Raw genomic sequence first — 20,987 nt, 5'->3', positions numbered from 1 at the left:
TATTCAACCCAAGGTATGACTGTAATGCTTTACATATGTTGGAAGCTGCCCAGAGTGGCTGGGGCAACCCAGTCGGATGGGCGGGATATAAAAGAAATAACATTATTATTATTATTGCGGAATAGGATGTCCCTTTTCCCATCGGAGAAATATTGGAGGCTGTGCTCCATATGCCTCTGTGTTCTTTCCAGGACATGTCTCCATCCTCAGACTAGGCCTCTCAAAAGCCCTGCTTCTTCTTGCTTTTTTGTAAGGCGGGGGTGTGTCCTTGAACTCAGACACTGCCTCTTGCTTACCTGATTGGAGGATGGAGAAATGTACAAGGGGTCCATGCATGTAGAAGCCAACCCCGTTGCTCCACCCACTTTGACTCCGCCCACTGCTGGATGGAAGGTAGAGAGAGGCGTGTGAGTACACTGACATTTGTTGCTTCTACTTGCACCCTCCCCCCCCCCAGGGCATGTGGCCCCTGGAAGTGGAAACGCCTTTGAGCTGAGAAAGGTCCCTCCCCAATTTCATCATAGCGGAAACAAGACATTGACCAGGTAACCTCATACCCCTCAACCATCCTGATTTGAATGGGACATCCTGGAATTACAGAAGCCATCTTGGCTTCTGATTGGATCCAGCTTTTGGTCTGGTATTTTGACACTCCCACTAGAGCAGCAAACCAAAGGATGCTCGTTTTTTTGGTCTCTCTCACGAGTCAGCTGGTTCCCGCAAGAGCACAGGACCAAAAACGAGCATCCCGATTTTGATCGGTGGGATGTTGGAGTCTGCCTCCTCAATACCTGCTCCCCATCCCTGTTATCCTTCCTTAAGGTTCTTTTGCTATTTAAAACAGATTTGGAGCAGGCATCCCAAACAAACAGAGGAACTGATCCCCTTTCAAATATAAGACCCTCCGCCATAAATTTGGCCAGGTGGCCCCAAGCAGAAGGCAAGAAAGGCACAAGCAGAGCCAACAGCTCCATCTGCTGTGAAAGGGCCATAGTGCATGCAGAAGGCCTCGTGGCCGATCCATGAGGACTCCCAATTTGGCTGGGAAAAGCTCTTGTCTTAAACCTTGGAGATCCATTGACGCAGGTGAGAAACCTTAAGCCCAGGGACCAAATGTGGCCTCCTAGGGCTCTCTATCTGACCCTCAGAATTATCCCTCAGGCCACACCCCCTCTCTGCAGGCCACGCCCCTCGCTGGCTTTGCTATGCATCCCAAATGTTCTTGCCTGGCTGAACTCTGATCATGCCTCTCACTTGTCTAGATCAGGGTTTCCCAAACTTGGGTCTCCAGCTGTTTTTGGACTACAACTCCCATGATGCCTGAGCACTGGTCCTGCTAGCTAAGAATGATGGGAGTTGTAGTACAACAGCAACTGGAGAACCAAGTTTGGGGAACCCTGGTCCAGGTGGATGATAGGCAGGTGTGTGGCGATTGTGTAGACATCATTGTGTTGAGATTTGTATCAGTAGCTCCACCCTCTTTTGCCTCTGGCCATGCCCCCACTGGAGTGTGGCCCCTGGGAAGTTGCGTAGAAGTGAATGTGGCCCTTGGGTTACAAGCTTTTCCCAACCCCTGCTTTAATGCTATGCCTGATGAAAGACAAGCATCTCCTTCTGAACTGCTTTCAAGGGTTTCAATTAAGAACAACAACAACAATTTATTTATTATTATTCAACACTTTTGTGATTTAAAAGCAAGAGTCCGAGTGCTTGTGCTGACTTGTGTGCAGCATCTCCAGCGTTCTGGTGTCTGCACAGCTCAAGCAAGAAATCCTCAGGTCAGCAGCAGCACTCGGTGGTTTCACCGAAGGCATCTCGAGAGCCAGACATAAAATGTTCCGATTTCAATTAAGTGCCAAAATGTTGCAACTACATCCTCATTACTTGTGCATGCTCCCATTACAAGGGACATATGACTTAGTTGTCTGCATCGCTGACCAGCGTTTGGACTCTGCTCTTCAGCGTCAGTGGAATAAGAATTTAAGTACCCAATGAAGGGACAGACATCAAGTTCGGGGAAACCACGCAGGCAGGGGGGAAACCTTCACCCAAATCCTGGAGTTTAAATCGGGTCACTAGTTCCTCGATGCCCATGGTCAAAGTTGAGAGGAAAGATGGGGAGCACTTTCAGCCCAAAGGAGCACTGGAAACTGTTGTATTGTCTACTGTTGTATTGTCTACACGGACTGGCAGCAACTCTCAAGGCTACATGAGTGTTCCGCTCACAACGAAGAGGCAACATTTCTAGATTCCCCAAATGACTGTGCTTTTGAACAGCTGGTTCAGAAACCAACCAGAGGGAAGGCAACCCTGGACTTCATATTGAGTGGCACCCAGGAGCTGGTGTGAGATATCAGTGGGATTTCTCCAAACCCTACTTGGTGATGCCACTGGGGACTGAACCCAGGGCTTCTGCCTGCTCTGCCAATGAGCCACTGCCCTCCCACAAGGGCTGCGTTGCCTCTTTGCACTGACATCATGCCAGAGGTGGACAGGGGGCCAAAGACAACAAGTAGATGAAGCAATGGTGTCTTCCAGCCACCCAACAGTCAATGCTTTCTACACGCATGCCTCCATCCACTTTGAGGACACATTCCTGTCTGGCAAACACACTTGGGGAGCAGTGCTGCTGTGGGGTGTGGCCTGCTATGGGGAGTGGCATCGGGAGAGTTCCAGGGGCCAGGCAGAGAGGTCTGGAGGGCCACATTCAGCCCTGAAGCTGAGGTTCCCCATCCCTGACATTCCCCATGCCTGATCTATGGGTTGAATTTGCACTGGGGTAGGGACGCGGGTGGCACTGTGGGTTAAACCACAGAGCCTAGGACTTGCCGATCAGAAGGTTGGTGGTTCGAATCCCTGCGACGGGGTGAGCTCCCGTTGCTCGGTCCCTGCTCCTGCCAACCTAGCAGTTCGAAAACATGTCAAAGTGCAAGTAGATAAATAGGTACCACTCCAGCGGGAAGGTAAACGGTGTTTCTGTGCTGTGCTCCGGTTCGCCAGAAGCGGCTTAGTCATGCTTGCCACATGACCCGGAAGCTGTACGCTGGCTCCCTTGGCCAATAAAGCGAGATGAGCGCCGCAACCCCAGAGTCAGTCAAGACTGGACCTAATGGTCAGGGGTCCCTTTACCTAAAAGCAATATTTCTGAAGCCTGAAGTGCTATTTTCTTTGTTTTCAGATGGTCCAGATATCTGCTGCCACAAGTGTCATCTTAGAACATACCATTGCAATTGGCGTGAGAGAGAAAATTTGCAGTTGGTGTGTGGCATTTGTAGTTATTCTAGGTGCTTGTCTTATAATCTTCAAAATCCACTGCGTATGTGTAATATCTGTGCACCCTCTGCTGGCCACAGCAAGTATTCCATGTGCAGGTTTTAATGCCAAAATAGTTGAGGAATACAAAGCTACCTACTAAAAAAAAATAATCACCAGTCTGTTTCTTGGCAAATAGAATTGGTCTTGGGAAGGGTTAAAAGCAACATGCCAACCAAAACTCAAATGGCCTTCAAAAATTCACACTTCTCCAAATTTTGTGGTGAAGCTCTCCAACAAAATCATGTTCTCCGGGCCGCTTTTAAAAAGCAAGGATTAGAAGAGGTTTCCGCCTGTCAATGTCAATCATTTCAGATCCTCAGACAAAATAATTTTATATATATATAGTTTACAGTATAATGCGTCCTCATTTTAAAGAAGAAAAGAACATGTGCCTCTTGGGCAAGCTGTCTCCTCCTCCTCCATTTTCCTGGCAAAGCCAATCTCATTCTCACCGCCGATAACCCCAAAATCTGCTCTCCTTCATTGTTTCTCTGTCCTCCAATTTATTTTTATTCTCCCCCACTCCTCACAAGGCATCTGTCTCCCCAGCACCCTAACCCTGTCAAAAGGAGGTTGCTTAGTTAACTTTGCATAACATAACATAATATACAGTGGTACCTCAGGTTAAGTACTTAATTCGTTCCGGAGGTCCGTTCTTAACCTGAAACTGTTCTTAACCTGAAGCGCCACTTTAGCTAATGGGGCCTCCTGCTGCTGCTGCGTCCGCCGGAGCACAGTTTCTGTTCTCATCCTGAAGCAAAGTTCTTAACCCGAGGTACTATTTCTGGGTTAGCGGAGTCTGTAACCTGAAGCGTCTGTAACCCAAGGTACCACTGTAATTATGTTCTGGTCTTCCCTCTCACTGCTCCCCTAGCTAAAAAAAACACCTCAACAAGAATTTTTATTCAGCCAAGAAACAAGCAGCACCAGGACTAGACTCCACAGGGCTTGTTTTAGAGTAAATCTCCTTGGGCTCACACTGATTTGTAAGCTTCACTATTGATAAACTTTCTTGTGAAGAAAGCTGCCACCCACTCATGCCTTAAAGGTGATATGTCAATTCATCCAATAACTAAATAAGAGTAACAAAACAGGCAGAAATGTGTGAAGGAGGGTCAGGCCGGGCCCACTCATGGGGCAAGGTGAGGCAACCACCTTAGGATCCACAGGGATGGCAGGATCCGGCCTCCAAGGAACGCATCACCTGCTGCCGCTTCCCCCCACCCCTTGTTTCTGAGGTAGATCTTCACTCCCAGCTTCTTCCCTGGTGGGAGGGCGCCATTTTGTGGTTTCCTCAGGTGCCAAAATGTATTGGGATGGCCTTGAGGAGGGCTTTCCTGCTCACCCTCTTTCAATAACTGTAAATCAAAGGGGAAAGACCAAACCCCAACACTCTCTCTCTCTCTCTCTCTCTCTCTCACACACACACACACACACACACACACACACTTAGTCACACCCACACATAAAAGCCTTTTCTGCCTCTGAATATGATCCCATGTGAGCCCTCCTTCCAGTAACCCCAAGGGACTACTCAGGCCTCGCATCCAAGCTTCCCAGACTGGGCATCTGATCGGCCACTGTGGAAGAGGAAGCTGGACTAGGTGAGCCACTGGTCTTTGGTCCAGCAGGGTCCCTCTTCTTATGTAGACAGTTGAGGTTTTCGTGAGATGCCTTGGGTGCCTATAGCTGAAAGGGATTGCAGAAACCTTCCTGCATTAGCAACGTTTTTTTCCTCTTCCCTACAAACCAAACTGGGCAGAAACCTTCTTATTCTTTGGAGGCCAAATCCAGCTTGTGGGCCTCAGTTTGGATCCAGAGCGAGACCCTTTGGGCCCAGCAAATGTGGTTGTAGCGTTCAGCAGTAGAGTTTTGCAGCCTTCAGCAATCGGATGCCCTCCAGATGTTGTTGGTCTACAACTCCCATCTATTGGAGGTACCAGGATGCTGAAGGCTGCTTTGTTGGAATCCAAAAACACAACGCACCCTACAGACTCACAAAATATTCAGTTCCTTTATTTTCATTCATGGGAGGGTGAATCCTTGATTATGAATAATAATAATAATAATAATATTATAATAACATTAAAAATTCACAGGCCTGGCTCCGTTCCCAGCAGATCCGAGAAAGAAGGCCAATATGTAAACAAAACTCACACCCTCATATAATTTACTTTATGCCCCGGTCCCATTAAGATGCTGACGTTCCCACTGTTCCATCACACCTGCGTGGCAACAACGCACCAGGCTGGTCCAGTTACTTTTGACACCTAAGGCGGAATATCCCACAAGTGCCTCTCCCACCCCCCTCGCAATAAAAAAAATACGATTTACATTATTAACTTAAATAACTTTCACAATTTGCTGTCGTTTCATGATGCCCCAAATCAGCCAACCTCCCCAACGATAGGGCCGGCCCTATAGCAGCTTAGCACAGAGATGTGACAGGACAGTTAACTCCACCGCTGCTTTCCAAAGGAAAGCAGCTATGGGATGCAATCACAGCCATGGCACAAAGACAAAACAGGATTTGCAGCTCCAGTAGCGGCTGGTTGGCAGGCCAGAACGGGGACTCGTACAGAGGCAGCCTCATGTTTAACATTCATTTCTTACAGTACACAAAGAGAGAAATCCATATCTTAGAGGCTGCATCTGGTTCACAGAATCAGGAAAATGTGCAGCCACCCAAACCTCTGGATTCAACAGCTACATGTCTGTAGGAGGGACAGAGGCTGGACCGCCTCCTGTCAGGAATGCTGTAGCAGCACTTTTTCTGCATGGGTGGGGGGCTGAGCTAGAAGGCCTCTGAGGTCCCTTCCATGATTATATGACTATTGTGCAAAGAAAGAAGCCCTTTCCTGCACTATCTACTACTCTACTAAGGGTATGCTTTTTCATTTTTACAAAACCCATGAGATCACAGGGATGAGGAATCTGTGGCACCCCAAAAGTTGCTGGACTCCCTGACTTCTGAACTCGGTGACCTGGGGCTGATGGGAGTTGGGGTCCAACAACATCTCAAGGACGCCCCCCCCAGCTTCCCCCCCCCCCCCCGTCTTAAGAGGGGTGTTCTTAAGGCACTCTTAGCATCACTCTGAAGAACAATGCAAAGTCCTAGGGCTGAGGCGTACACATTGGCATAGTGTGTGTGTGTGTGTGTGTGTGTGTGTGTGTGTGTGTGTACACCACTGGGGCGGTTGCCCCGGGTGCAAAATTGTTAGGGGCACAAAATTTCAACACCCAGTGCTGCCTCAATACAGCTTTGCACTTCCGTTGTTGGGCTCCGTTGAAAACAGCTTCTCCATGCAAACCAGGAAGTGACCTCTCCGGACAACAACTCTTTTAAAAATCTCTGCAGCTGCGATTTCCTGGGTGACATGGACACCATTAGGAAGTTGAATGTGCATGCGTACTCCATCTATTTCCCTCCCACCCACCCACTCCCTCCACGTGGTCCCGGGCGCTAGCAACCCACGCTACACCACTGCCCACACAGCCAACCTCCCCCTTCCATTCCCTCCAAATAACTGGGTTTTTGGAGGGCAGGAATTGAAGGCAGCAACTGGAAAAGTCTCGTTCCTGGGCCTGAAAACCACTTTGAGTTCACGCTCTGGGTTTTGCTTTCCGGCTCCTTCCTCCCAGAGGAAAAAAAGGACATTTGACTTCATACTTCCAACATAGTCTCTTCTCCTTTTCCCTCTCGCTCTGTGCCGTGATTCAAAATAAAAATGTCAGCCCTGTCTCCCACGTGGAGAGACACCAGCATAAGAAGTTTTGAGAATCCCTGAGCTAGGAAGAGGGCTGTGCTTGCCAGAGGGGGTGGGGGCACGGAGGGCAGAAGAGGGGTGCCAGAGGATTGTGGGACAGGGACAGGGACAGGGACAGGCACTTCCTCCCCACCCACGTGAAAACACTCAGGCACACATTTCAGAGGCAAGGCCCCCCCTGCAGCAGAGTGGGTGCCGCGCCGGCGTGGACAGCAGCAGCCGTCTTGCGTGTGGCCTTGCGCAGCAGCGGGCTGTCAGGGTGGCGTTCCTGGAGGTGGCGCAAGTGGCTTTCCTGGCTGTCGGCCGTGGAGCCGCACTCCTCGCAGACGTACAGCTTGGCGCGGCGCTCTTTGTAGGCGTAGCTCTGCTGCACTCCGTGGATCTTCTTCAGGTGAGACTCCAGCGAGCAGCGCTGGGTGAAAGCCTTGTCGCAGAGGTCGCATTTGTAAGGACGGACGCCTGCAAGGAGTGGGAAACAAAAGTATTTTTTTTAGTGCACCGGTGGACCCAAAACACAGAGGCATTTGGGCGGGAGAAACAGTGCAATCGGAAAGTTTGAATGTGTTGTTTGAAACAATGAGATTATCAGAAAAAGAGTTAAACACTTTTTTTAAAAAAAAAAAGTTAATTAAAATCAATGACAAGCTAAAAACCAGATGGAAACACATGACAGCTCATACATGCCCGGACAGGCTAGCATATACAAAAACAATTTTAGCAGGGCACCGGGAAGGTGCCTGTCTGATATCAATAGGCGGGGAGTTCCAAAGTACAGGTGCTGGCACACTGAAAGACCTGTTTCTTACAACAGCAGAGTGTGCTCCATTTCAACTTTCCAAATGGTATTAAAGCACCTTCTTCTTAGGCTTGCACCCCCTCTCATTCGTCTTTGGGCAGGCAGATCAGTAACTGCTGCAAAAAGCAGAGCACTTTTACGTGTACACAGAAGGGTGTGGTACTTTTGCAGCTGCTACTGAACTAGGGCAGATCCATAAATGAATCACTGCTGCATAGTAGAGAAGAGTAAGCAACTCCATGGGGGCAAGACCTAGCGGAGCAGCTCTCTCCAGTAGGTCTTGACCCTATGAGGCAGTTGCAGTTGCTGAGACTAAAGGTCCCCTCCGTCCTGCAGCTGCCTAAGTCTACGCCTCTTCAGAGTTTTCCCCAAGCAATCTGAGACTATGCCAGCATGCCTGACTTTGCTCCTCCCGTTTCACGCCTCTCCTGGTCCTGGGAGACCAGTGGGGAGAGGAGCTTGTCGCAGCAGGAGGGGGAGACACCCGTGCTTCTTCACCGGCCTGCCTCAACTCTGCTCTCAAGTAAGAGAGAACCACAGCTCACCTGTGTGCGTCCGGACATGGCGCTTGAGGTCAAAGGTGTCGTTGAAGCCCTTGTTGCAGTAGGGGCAGAGGTGGCGCTTCACCTGACTGTGGCATTTCAAGTGGCGGTTCAGCATGCGCTGGTAGGAGAAGCCCTTCTTGCAGTAGGGGCAGGAGAACTGCTCCCCCGGGCCGTCGCCTTGCGTCACCTGCAGAGAAAAGATGATGGAAGAGGCTTCGTGAGACTCACTTGCACACATGGAGCCAGAGGGAGGCATGGGCAGCTGCCCGCAGATTGTGCAGATAAAATAGAATTCTACAGGATGGGGTATTAGTGTGTGAAAACAGTCAAGATCCAAGGATCCCCACGCATACTCCTCCAGATGGTGGAGATGTCAGGCGCCTTCCTGGAGCCCAGGAATCTTCACTTGGTCGCAAATGGCCGTAAGCCAGGTGCAAAACGCGCCTGGCGCCTGGCTAATTTCTAACAGACCCTTCCCACTAGCAGCTACCTGAAATCCCTTCAAACGTAGGACATCTCCCCCTCTTATCAGGTCATACCTTGATCTTGGGGTGCAAGAACCCTGGCTCTTCATCCTGATGCACCCCACTTGGGACCTGGGCTGTGCAATGGGGCTGGGCAGCCGTGTAGGTGGAGCTCCGTATCGTCATGTCCAAAGGCATCGGGTACGACGGCGGCTCAGCCACCGAAGGCTCCAAATCCTTCCACAGGGCATAGCCGCCCAAGGAGACTGCAAGGTGGGAAAGGGAGTGGTCACTTCCACTGGTACAATAACATGGAAACAGTCACGCTGCATCCAGCCCAGCATTCACAGCAGATGCCCCAATAGGAAGCCTGCGGGCAGGACCTAGGTGCAACAGCCCCTCTCTCTGCTTGCCCTTCCCAGCTGCTGGCCTTCAGCTGAAATCTCCTGTCCTGTAACTCAATCCTTTTAAGTCAGACCTGCCCTCTGGGACAGCAGCAGGGAGCAAGTCTTTGACTCCACGGAGGTGACAGGCCAGCAGTGGGGAACCTGTTGCACTCCAAATGTTGTTGGACCACAACTCGCCCCAGCAAGTAGGGCTAAGGAGTAGGGATGGTGGAAGTTGTTGTGGTCCAAGAATCTCTGGAAGGCAAGACGTTCCTCGCTGCTGCAATAGGCCTTCAAGGATCTGAGAAGTGCCATCTTGTCCCCCCTGGTCAAGGTTTCCCAAACATGGGTCTCCATGGATTAAGGCAGAAGTTTTTAAACTGCGGTCACCAACCTGGTGCCCAGAAATCTACAGCTAGTTGCAACTGGACCCACAGCAGTAGCAAAATGCGTCTGGCTAATTTCTAACATGGCCCAAGGGTCGTAAAGTCCAACCTCCTGCAATGCAGGGATCTCAACTAGAGCATCCATGGCATGTTGCTCGACCACTGGCCAGGCTGGCTGGGACTGAAAAGGCTGCAGGTTCCCCACTGCTTAGTTCCACTGAATTCAATGGGGATTATTTCCAGGTAAAGGGGTACAGGATTATAATATGTGTTCACTTAATCCAGAGATGGGGAACCTGTGGCCCATGCCACCGCAACAACAACTCCCATTATCCCCAATTGATATTCTAAAGTATTTTAAATGTGTTTGTGGGAAGGAGGGTTACTGTTTTGTTGCTTCTGTTTTGACTATTTATTTGTGTGTTTTTATCTTGTGAACCGTCCTGAGATCTTTCGATGAAGGGTGGTTTATATAAATCTAATAAAAATAATAAAAAATGGACATTGGCCATGCTGGCTGGGACCAATGTGAGCGGGACTCCGAGAACATGCAAAAGGCTTCCTCAAACCTGCCTTGAAACTAAGGCCATGTACACACTATATCTTTAAAACACATTTGAAGTACATCCTTTCCCTCAAAGAATTCTGGGTACTGTAGTTCCCCCTCCACACACACAAACAGAGTTACAATTCCCAGCCTCCCTTAACAAACTACAGTGGCCAGTGTTCTTTGAGGGGGAATGAATGTGCTCTGAATGTGCTTTAAAGGTGTACATAGCCTAACTTTTAATTAAGTGGCTAATTAAGGAGTGGAGTAAGTGGATGCAATACTGAAAACACACGGAGACAGGAAGCGTAGAATAACACGTAACACCCATCTCCCCCCCCCAAAGGCGCTAGTCCTCATTACAGGAACACAACTGAAAATGTCACAGGGTTCCCTTCTCCATCCCACCACCACAACTGACCCCCTTCCCTTCCACTATCATCCTCACCACCCGGGGTCAGCTGTAACAGCAAGTAAACAGCTCAGAACCGGTTAACCGGGATGTTATTGGAAAGTCCAACCCAGCCCAGTAGTTAATTAAGCGTTTCCGGGCCGGCGCCACAATTCCATCTCCTGTCACCTGCCCGGGGGGGGGAAGCGGGGGGGGGGAGGGCACATGTTGCAATTGCCCTCCAACCAATTGGAAGCACATCTTCCCGGCCTTCCCGTTCTTCTCCGCTCCGTTGGAAAGAGAAAGAACACCTCAGCACTAGGCAGCGGCCAAGTGGGAGTCACAAAAGGCTCAGGACACAACAAGCCAGGCTCAAAAGGCAACGTGGAGACAAAGGATGTCCAAACCCAAGCTTTCCTCACCGGGTCTGCAGAAAAGGGCTGATCAATGGCCAGCCAAAGGCTGATCAGTAGCCAAAATGGGGCTGATCAACAATAATTATATTAAAAGGAAAAGAAACTTAAGCAAAGTTTCAGATACACCTTGCAGACTGGAGAACCCATTTGTACCAAACTTTTTTAAAAAAGAAAAATCTCTGCACATTTTCTTTGAGCCACTTTCTTCGCACGGAAACAGTATTAAGTTTCATTTTGATTTATCCGTCAAGGAGCCCGGAGTGAACTGGCAAGCTATTTGAAGCCTGTCAAATTTGTCAGGGTGTTCCTCCCCCCCCCCCTTCTTTAATTAAAAAGAGTTTGATGAAACTGTTTTGTTCCAAAGCAGTTGCAATTTGAAAGGAGGGTCTGGAACTTAAATCTCCCTGGAAAGTCACATCTCTTCCTTCCCACCCCCCACCCCCATATTAATTGCAGATACAGTGGTACCTCGGGTTACAGACGCTTCAGCTTACAGACTCCACTAACCCAGAAATAGTACCTCGGGTTAAGAACTTTGCTTCAGGATGAGAACAGAAATCGCGCACTGGCAGTGCTGCGGCAGCGGGAGGCCCCATTAGCTAAAGTGGTGCTTCTGGTTAAGAACAGTTTCAGGTTAAGAATGGACCTCCAGAACAAATTAAGTACTTAACCTGAGGTACCACTGTATATGTGTCAGGGCTGGCTGCAGGTACTCAGCACCTCTGCACGTGCTCAGAGGCATTGTACCACCTGGCACGTTCCAGAGCTGAACCAAGGCTCCAACTGAGCCGCAATCAAAGCTGCTATGTTTCAAAGTTCCACAAAAAGGAGAGAAGTGTGGTCATCAATGGAGGGGGGGGGATGAAGCAAGGCACAGAGGCCAGAGGGTTAGACTGGAACCTGAGACCAGGGTTCAAATCCTTGCTCAGCCGTGAAACTCACTGGGTGACCTTGAGCCACTCACTGTCTCTCAGCCTAACCTCCCTCACAGGGTTGTTGTGAGGGTAAAACAGAGAGGGGGAGAACTGTGTATATCATCCAGGGGTACCAACTTGAATAAAATATTTGGGGGGGGCAGGTAAGCCCCACCCTGCAGCAATCAGAAGATGCAGCGCACACACACCATTTGAATGACAATGCCCATCAACTTGGGGGGGCAGCCTCCTCAAATATTTTTTTGGGGGGGGGCAAAGGGACCTCAGCTCAACGCCACATTGAGCTCTTTGGAGAAAAGGTGGGATATAAAAAGAACAGTAAAATAAAATAACCATCCTCTCCAGATCCTCCGCTTTCTTTCCTTTTTTAAAAAAGTAATTTCTTAGTGTCTCTGAGCAGGTACAGAGTGCTTTTTTCACAGAACCCCCCAATATGCAGAACTAGAACAATTAGTTATAGCATCTCGCTGCTGTGACTAGCAAAGTACCCAGCGTTATGAGAAGGGGACTGTGTGACTGGGACACGTTGGTCTCCCCTGTGGGAACACCAGCAGGAAGGGCCAAGGCACCCAATGCCAGCGGTGGAAGGTAGTTTTTAACCTCATTGTCACAGCATCCTCCCTGACAGCTCATTAGTTTAGCACCCTTTCCCCAACTTGGTGCCCCTCCAGGTGTTTTGGGCTCCTTACACTCATCACTCTCTCCCCCAGGCAGCATGCCTGCTCTATTCCGTGGCCTGCCAGATCTTGCCAGGACTACAGCTCCCATCATTCCTGACCACTGGCTATGCTAGCTGGGGCTGATGGGAGTTGGAGTCCAGCCACATCTGGCAGGCCAGAGGCTCTCCAGCCTGGCACTATAGGGGGGGAAATGGCACAGGGCCTTCTTGGTAGTGGCACCCACCCCGTGGAATGCCCTCCCATCAGATGTCAGGGAGATGAGTAACGATATAACCTTAAGAATACATCTGAAGGCAGCCCTGTATAGGAAAGCTTTTTAATGTGTAATGTTTTACAGACCCACCAAGTGCCCCTATTTTCCAGTGCCCCTATTTCCCTGATTTAAAGAACACGTCCCGGTTTCTTATTTGATCTAGGAATGTTCCACTTTTCCTCAGGATGCCCCTATTTTCATTGGAGAAATGTTGGAGGGTATGGAGTTATCTGACCACAGAGCCATCTGAAGGCAATCATATATAAGGATTTTTTTTTTAATGTTTAATGTTTTATTATGTTTTTATACAGTGCTTTTTTCTGGGGGGACGCAGGGGTACGCATACCCCTTAACATTTTGTGAATCTAAGTTTGGCCTCATTGAGGGACAATATTTCAATATGAGTAGGAAAATGAGAGTACCCTTAAATATGTTTTTAGAAAAAAGCACTATTTTTATTTATGTTGGAAGCTGCCCAGAGTGGCCAGCCCAATAAGATGTGTGGGTTTATAAATGGTAAAATTATCATTATGGAATGGGACGTCCCTATTTTCATCAGAGAAACGTTGGAGGGTATGGTTTGATTATGTTTTTATATATGTTGAAAGCCGCCCAGAGTGGTTGGGGTAACCCAGTCAGATGGGTGGGGTATAAATACTAAATTATTATTATTAGCTGTAATTGGGGAGGGGGCTAGATCAAATATCCTCATCACTGGTGGCCCAGTAACTTTCCCCAGCCCTAGACCTTAATCTGCATAGCTCCGCCCCAGGTTCACTTTCTTGGTCACACTAGCATGTGACACAATTACAGGAGAGTGGGATGGAGCGTCAGAATGTGGGACTTAGAGAAGGCACGGTGTGGCTGTTTGTAGAGAAGCAGAGGCACAAACACAGGCCTCTGCCCCAGAGAGCTTGCAATCAAGATCAGGAAGGAGGAAACTGAACAACCTGCGGCTGTGGTGAGATTCGAACTCCGCAACAGCTGATGGCAGTTGTTCTCCAACAACCTCTGAAGGAAGGCTACAGACCACCCTCAAGAGAGGGACCCCACCCAAGCTACCTCAAAAGAGATAGTGGGGGGAGAGGCAGCATGGCCTAGTGGTTAGAGTGTCAGACTAGGACCCCAAAGATTGAGTTCCAGTGCCTACTTAGCCATGAAGCACACAACTTCCTCTCAACCTCACAGGGAGAGGCAGATATTTTGTTTTCATGGTGGAGGTTTCAAGGTGGTGTGCATGGCTGTCCCCCAGTTTATTCACACAACACCCCTGTGAGGTAGGTTAGGCTGAAAGACAGCAACTGGCCCAAGGTCACCTCAGCAAGTGTCATGGCTGAGTGGGGATTCGAACCCTGGTCTCTCAGGTCCTAGGCCAACACTCTAATCACCCCCATACTACATCATGTGCACTAGTTTGAGCTCCTTGTAGAGAAGGCAGGATATTCAGGATATAGCAAAGTAATTGTGTGTGTCTCACACACACAGCCTCAATTTCCCTCCTGTTATCTTTAACCCAGACTCCCCGCGGAAACACTTTGCTAGTGAACTAATACAGCTCGTAGACAGATGAAAGGCAGGCTGTTTTCCTTTTGGTCCTCAGCAGAGGACCAGCAGGAACCAGTGGAATTCTTTTCCCCGTGTCAGCACATTGGAATCTATTGAGGAAACCAGGAGCAGGCTTCCAGCGTGATTAATTAAAAGCTAATTACAGACTCTCAAGTCAGGCCTTGTGATGCTTGCCAAGACAGACAGGGAGGTTTACGAGCAGAGCGCCAGGCGTCCGCCTAATTCCTTTGGGCTCCCCCTCCATCACCAAGCCAGGTGCCACCACCACCACCACCCCGCTCTCTTCATGACCACCTTGCTGCTCTCTGTGGCCTCATAGCCCCGATCGCCAAATGGAACCTCCAAAGTCAGGGGCAGTCTACCACTGAATACCAGTCACCAGGAGCTGGCCACTGGAGGCTAGGCCAGATGGGCTTTTGGCTTGATCTGGCAGCAGTCAAGCTCTTCTTATGTTCCGTTGGTAGAGCACGAGATTCTTGATCTCAAGGTTGTGGGTTCGAAAGATTCCTGCATTGCAGGGGTTGGACAAGATGACCCTCGTCATCCCTGCCAATGCTATGATTCTGTCTCTTACACACCTCAAGATTCTCCCACTACCCCATACAGTGTACAGTGGTACCTCGGGTTACATACGTTTCAGATTACATACACTTCAGGTTACAGACTCCACTAACCAGAAATAGCACCTCGGGTTAAGAACTTTGCTTCAGGATGAGAACAGAAACTGTGCTCCAGCGGACGCAGCAGCAGCAGGAGGCCCCATTAGCTAAAGTGGTGCTTCAGGTTAAGAACAGTTTCAGGTTAAGAACAGACCTCCGGAATGAATTAAGTACTTAACCCGAGGTACCACTGTATATGCACCTGCCAACAGAGGATTATGCAGCATGCATCTCATCAAAGCGAAGTGTGAGTTGCAAAACCTACGCCACAAGTAGTGCCATTAGGGGGAGAAGCCCAGGTCCCCGCTCGGTAGAATGACCAGGAATGCCCCCCAAAAAACCCCACACAGAAGGGCTGGCTTCCATATTCCAACCAAAGTCAGTCAAGGAACACACATTACTGTCTTAAGATGGGGCACCCTCCCCATGTAACCAGACTGTAAAATTACTTAACCACACCACCGTATTGCTGTAATAAATGTGCTTGTTTTTGAAGATGTCACAAGACTGCTGTTACCACAGACTAAAGCTGTGCACACACCATATGTTTAAAGCACACGTACTGCAGAGACTCCTGGGAACTGTAGTTTACCCCCCACCCACAAAACTACAGTTCCCAGCAGCCTTAACAAGCTAGCGTTCCCAGGATATGCTTTAAATATATGGTGTGTACACAGTCTGGCAGAGCTACCCTTACGGAAATGATCTCATACAGTAATGTGGTTGCGTCAAGTTCAGGGTTCTTCTATTAACTTACAAACTTGGGTCCAGGATAACCTCAGGACCACCTGATCCCTTAGCCCCCTGCCCAATCAATGAGATCTTCTTGTGGCGTTTCTGTTTGTGGTCTCAGATGAGAAGCTCATCGTATCCACCAGGAACGGAGCATTCAGTTCTGTGGACCCAGTTCTGTGGAATTCCCTCCCTCCTGAGATGTGCTTGACTAAGACCTTTCCACTTCAAAGACCATTTCAAGCAAGTTGTACTACGCCTGTTTATGATTCCCCCGCCCCCACAATCTGTCTGTAGTTTTCGTTTTCAACACAGCATTACCTGATCAATTGTTTTATTGGTGGTGACACTCTGTGATGAAAAGTGGCCTATAATTATTGGAAGTAAAATGAAGTGACAAACATGTAGCAGCGTTCTTTCACCTTGGGTGCAACCTGCATGTTGCCGGACTACAACTCCCACCATCCCTAACCGTTGGCTAAGCTGGCTGTGGTTGATGGGAGTTGTAGTCCAACAGAAACTGGGGGACCAAGGCCGAAAAACACTGGTCTAGGGCGCAAGTGCAGAGTAATTAGAGGGGAAAGTCAAGATGCAGTTTCTTCCTCTCTGTTGCTTGCTCCCTGAAGGGAAGTGACACCCAGTAGTTACTGCACTAACTATCGTTCTGGACCCTGTATTAAGGAAAGGAGTAGGGCCTAGCAGTTAGGGCAAGAGGCTGTAATCCAGAACTCACTCGCAGGGTTTTATTCTGTTGCAGAATGGTGAGCGGTGGAGATGCTATGAAGCAAGAATTAGGCAAAGGTTTCTGGTGTATGTTAGTGGGAGGATTATCATGGGTGAAGGGGGGGGGGTTAGCTGCCCACCCCCCAAATCCAGTAAATAAAAATGTACTTAACAGCTCGGTTCTGCCTTCCCCCAACATAAAGCCATAAATCCTAGCTACACTGATTTATTAAAATATGTTATACTTTGCTTTTCTGCATGTTTCACAGCTGTAGGGCAGGCAGAAATTCATCAGGCCAATCACACACACTCATTGGGAATCCTGCTGTGCACCCAGCTCAGTTTCTGACTGTTGCATACCACTTCAAATTCCTGCAGTCTCTCTCTCTTGAAAGCAAGGGCTGTATTCAAATAAGTCCTATTCGGAATAGGCCCATAGAAATCAATGGCCATGACTACACTACCTTAAAGTCCATTGGTTTCAGTGGGTTTACTCCAAGCAGGACTCAGTTCAGGGCTGGATTTAGGTTTGATGAGGCCCTAAGCTACTGAAGGTAATGGGGCCCTTTATATGTCCAGCTGTCCTTTGTCAACAACAAATTGTCGCTGTTTTTGTGTTGAATATATGCTATACAGTATGGTAATTTATGGACCTACTACGTATCTAAAGCCATTTGCACATAACAAAATATGTATTTTATCAAAGTAATTGTTGAACTGAAAAACAATTAAGAAGAAGTATATTAACAGTGAAATAATTATTAAGCTCTAACATAAAATGATTGGGGGCCCATTACTTACAACATAGGAGCCTACACAACACAAAACACTGTTGCTGTATGTAGGTTTTATTTTATTTGTCTTTTTTATCTTATATTTTGGAAATGTACATCCAGGGTTTTTTTCTTTAATTTTTTTTGGGCCCCCCCCCCCAATTGAGTGGGTCCCTAATCTATAGCTTGTTGACCTTATACGTAAATCCGGCACTTGACTGAGTTGGATACAGCCCTAGGCTGCCAAAGTAGTCGTCGATGTTTTATTATTATTACTATTATTATTACTGGTGAAAATATTGCAGAAACTCAAATGTTTATGCCTTTTAAAAAATTCAGACCGTTTAACCCCAAATCAGCACAAACTCCGCCGGACGGCAGAAACACTGACACCTCAATCCGTAGCACGTAGCGAGACTTTAACTAACTTCTAAATTTGCTTGTTTGCATTTGTTTAATTAGCGTGGGAGCAGCAAGAGCGGCGTCCGCAGCGCCCAATCCCATCTTAGAAAAGGCGCCGCCGCCGCCACCCTTTGCGCCTCGATCTTCCCTGCCAACCAACCAGCCCCGTCGCCGGCGTGTTTAAACACCGCACGCTCTGATCGAGCGGAGCCTTGTCGCGCATAACTGCCCTTTCCCAGCATTCTCAGGCGAGCGGCAGGTCTGGATGGCCCGGCGCGGCGCGCAGGTGCGATCCGCTCCGAGAAAAGGTCTGTGTGGGAGTTGCCATGAGTAAGGCAGCGATTCCCTTGTTTTGCCTGGAGGTGATTCATGGGGAACGGAGTTATGATCTCCTCCTGCTGCTCCTCCTCCCCCTCACCCACCGCGCTCCCCCTTCCTCCCAGTTTCCCCTCAGACCCCCCCCCCCTTCCTTCAGGAAACGAAGTGGGTGGGGATCGGAGCCTCTCCGGAATGCGCCGGAGCCCCGAAGGAGCCCGTAAGTTTGCCCTCCAACGATGGTGGCCGTTATGCGCCACCTGGTTCCTTCCTCTCCTTTCCTCCCCCACCCCGGAGGTATTTTCATCTCTAAACCATTTAAAAAAAAAAAAAATCAAATAATAAATAAAATTTAAAACTCGCTCGAAAGCAAAGGTTTTTTTTAATTCTAAAGCCGCGGCGGCCGTTGTTTCGCCGCACTCCAGATCCCTCTCCTCCAAGACTCACCTGGGACGTAAATCTCGCCTCTTTCTTCATCGGGAAGTTCGCTCCAATTCCTCTTGCCGGTAGAAACGCAAGTTTTCTTCACGAGGAAAGCTCTGGGCATCTTAAGTTGTTTTGGTGAGCGCTTAAAAAATTTAAAAAATAAATAAACCCCCGCTACTCCCCCAAAAATGGCCTCTTTTCCTTACTCCTGGCCCACTTCCTCTTCCCCCGCTACTTCAAGACAAAACAAAGCAAAAAAAAAAAAAGCCCTATTAGTTTTCGTTATTAACGGGCGCCCATGGAACGTTCAGACAAAAAAGTTTCCCGACGTTCTGCGGATAGAACGTTCAGAAATACAAAAAAAGTTTCCCGGCGTTCTACGGATGGAACGCCCGCGCGCCGAACGTTCCAAAGCCGCTCGGTTTCGCCCGTCCCCGCGAGCCGGTTCGTCTTTGGCGCGCCGGGCTGAACTCGGAGGGTCAAGGTACAGCCAGCAAGGTGGGAGGGAGCCGGCGAGGCGGGCAGGTTAAGTCCCTCGCACTTCGCCGTCTCTTTTCCACCTCCACCTGGTCTGGGCAGCGGCTAGTTGCGCGCTCGCGGTGGAATTCGCTGTTGTTGTGGTGGTGGTGGGGGGGGGGGGGAGATGCTTTTTCCTCCACCCCAACGAGACGCGAGTTCGGCTGTTTGCGCCAGGAGAATGAGAGACTCCAGCAAAACTCGTCCCTCTCCTTGCCTCTAATTAGATCAGATGTTTGGGGGTGTGGTGGGGATGGCGCATGCGTTTGGAAATAACGGTGTCCTTACCTTTTGTTACCTGGCTGCCAAACCGGTTTGAGAGGGGGAAGGAGGGGGCGGGTGCTTAAAGCACCCACGATTTTCCAGGATGGCGCCTGGGTTTGGCTGTTGTTCCCCCACGCACACATTTCTTTTTCTTTTTTTGGAGGGTGGGGCAATTCGGTTTTTTATGCTCCCCCTCGGACTTTTCTTCCTAAATTGGGGGGAGCAATTGCCCCCCTTGCCCCTCCCATGAACCCATATCCTATAATCTAGATATTTTGTATTGTACATTAGTCTAAATGTTATTGTTTTAATTGTTTTTATCTGTTGCACTAAGTCACTTTCAGACTTTTTTTGGTAGCAACCCACTAACTAAACAAGCAAACAAACAAACAAACAAACCAACCCAGATTTTCAGTTTTCACCTAAAAGGAAAAAAGGAGTAAGGCCACCATACATTTAAAGCACATAGCTCTCTGCAGAGAATCCTGGAAGCTGTAGTTTCTTAAGGGCGCTGGGAACTGTAGCTCTGTGAAAGGGTATACTACAGTTCCCATGGTTCTTTGGGGGAAGCCATGTGCCTGCTTTGGGGGGGGGCATTTGTGGAACCTGAGATGTAAGATAAAGTGTGCAAGCACTAGTCCCTTAATTTGCTGGAAAACCAGGCTACACCGCCACCAGGAAAAAAATCTCTGTTCGTTTAGGAATAAACGAAAACAAAAGGTGAGGTTTGCTTGTGCGGAGGGGGGAAATCATGCATATGACCAGGCTGTGCTGTCTTATCAATATTCTCCCCTCCAGCCCCACCCAAAGAAAAGAGGAACCAACCAAGGGATTTGGATAAGGGGCCTTGATGGAGAAAAAGGCTGCATTCTCCCCAGCCCCCTTTCCTCCCTACCTGGAATGGGAAACTTCAGTAAACACTGAGAACAAAGCTCAGTCAAACAATTGAAGGGGGTGGGTGGGAGGGAGGGAGAGAGTTCAGATGCACTGATCCCAAGCAAAGGCCATGGGAGGGGTGGAATTTGGGATCGGTAGGGTCTGTTTCAAGGGGGAATCAAATGAGACTTTTGAAATAATCAAGGGTTGAGTCAGTGCTTTCCCATTATGTTATGCCCCCCCCCCCATGGATTAAGTGGCACTGTAAGTGTCTGGATCACCCCCCCTCCCCATCCTCTTTGTGCCCCCACCTCCTTGGCTGGGCACCAAATAGTTAGGCCAGTGGTTTTCAACCAGTGTGCCAGGGCCCCCTTTCAGGGGTGCCGTGGGCAACACTGGCCTCTGCCCCTCTTTTCTTCCCTCCCTCCTCTGATGCCCTCTCACGTCTCTGCTTCCCAAAGGCTTGTACAGCTGTTTGTTGCGAGTTCCCCAGGTGAATGGTGCCTCTGGGGCTGGGCAGGGGGTGGGGAGCCCTGGACTCAAAAAGGCTGAAAACTTCAGAGTTAGGCAATCTAGTGCCCTCCAGGCATTCAGGACCAAATCCAATCAGCCCAGCCCAGCTGTGGGAGACGTAATTCAGAGAATCCAGAGGGTGTGAGACTGGAGAAGGCTGAAACAATAGCATCAGTGGCAAAAACAGGGCCTGAAAAATCACTGAAGTCCAGTACATTTGATGAGTTTCTTATTCTTGGGGTTTTTTGTTTTGGCTACTGCTTCCTCTGAAACTAAACTTTCCCAAGTCCAGTTCGGCAATCTCAAAAAGAAAATCTTCCGTCACAGTCCTGTTTGTGCCA

General features: G+C 49.1%; 1 protein-coding gene across 1 annotated transcript; it reads right to left on the bottom strand.

Moving 5' to 3' along the window:
- Window positions 1-6,757: 6,757 nt before the first annotated feature.
- On the bottom strand, window positions 6,758-19,177 carry OVOL1 (ovo like transcriptional repressor 1). The gene is made up of 4 exons (XM_080985496.1): window positions 18,499-19,177; window positions 8,963-9,153; window positions 8,424-8,610; window positions 6,758-7,541 (listed from the first exon to the last, which is right to left on the bottom strand). Exons 1-4 carry the CDS (start codon window positions 18,596-18,598, stop codon window positions 7,243-7,245), a joined length of 777 nt encoding a protein of 258 aa, XP_080841622.1. The 5' UTR covers window positions 18,599-19,177; the 3' UTR covers window positions 6,758-7,242.
- Window positions 19,178-20,987: the final 1,810 nt, after the last annotated feature.

The sequence above is a fragment of the Podarcis pityusensis genome (genome assembly GCF_964106645.2).
Source record: "Podarcis pityusensis genome assembly, chromosome: 16".
In the NCBI taxonomy this organism is placed as follows: Eukaryota; Metazoa; Chordata; class Lepidosauria; order Squamata; family Lacertidae; genus Podarcis; species Podarcis pityusensis.
This window is presented reverse-complemented; position numbering and strand designations above follow the sequence as displayed.

What these genes read in the sequence shown, in the direction of transcription:
- OVOL1 (XM_080985496.1), bottom strand. Translation starts at nt 18,598, where the DNA reads ATGCCCAGAGCTTTCCTCGTGAAGAAAACTTGCGTTTCTACCGGCAAG. An exon ending in AGGCGAGATTTACGTCCCAG is followed by an intron (nt 9,154 to 18,498) that starts GTGAGTCTTGGA and finishes CCCACCTTGCAG; the next exon opens with TCTCCTTGGGCGGCTATGCC. An exon ending in CCATGTCCGGACGCACACAG is followed by an intron (nt 7,542 to 8,423) that starts GTGAGCTGTGGT and finishes CACTCCTTGCAG; the next exon opens with GCGTCCGTCCTTACAAATGC.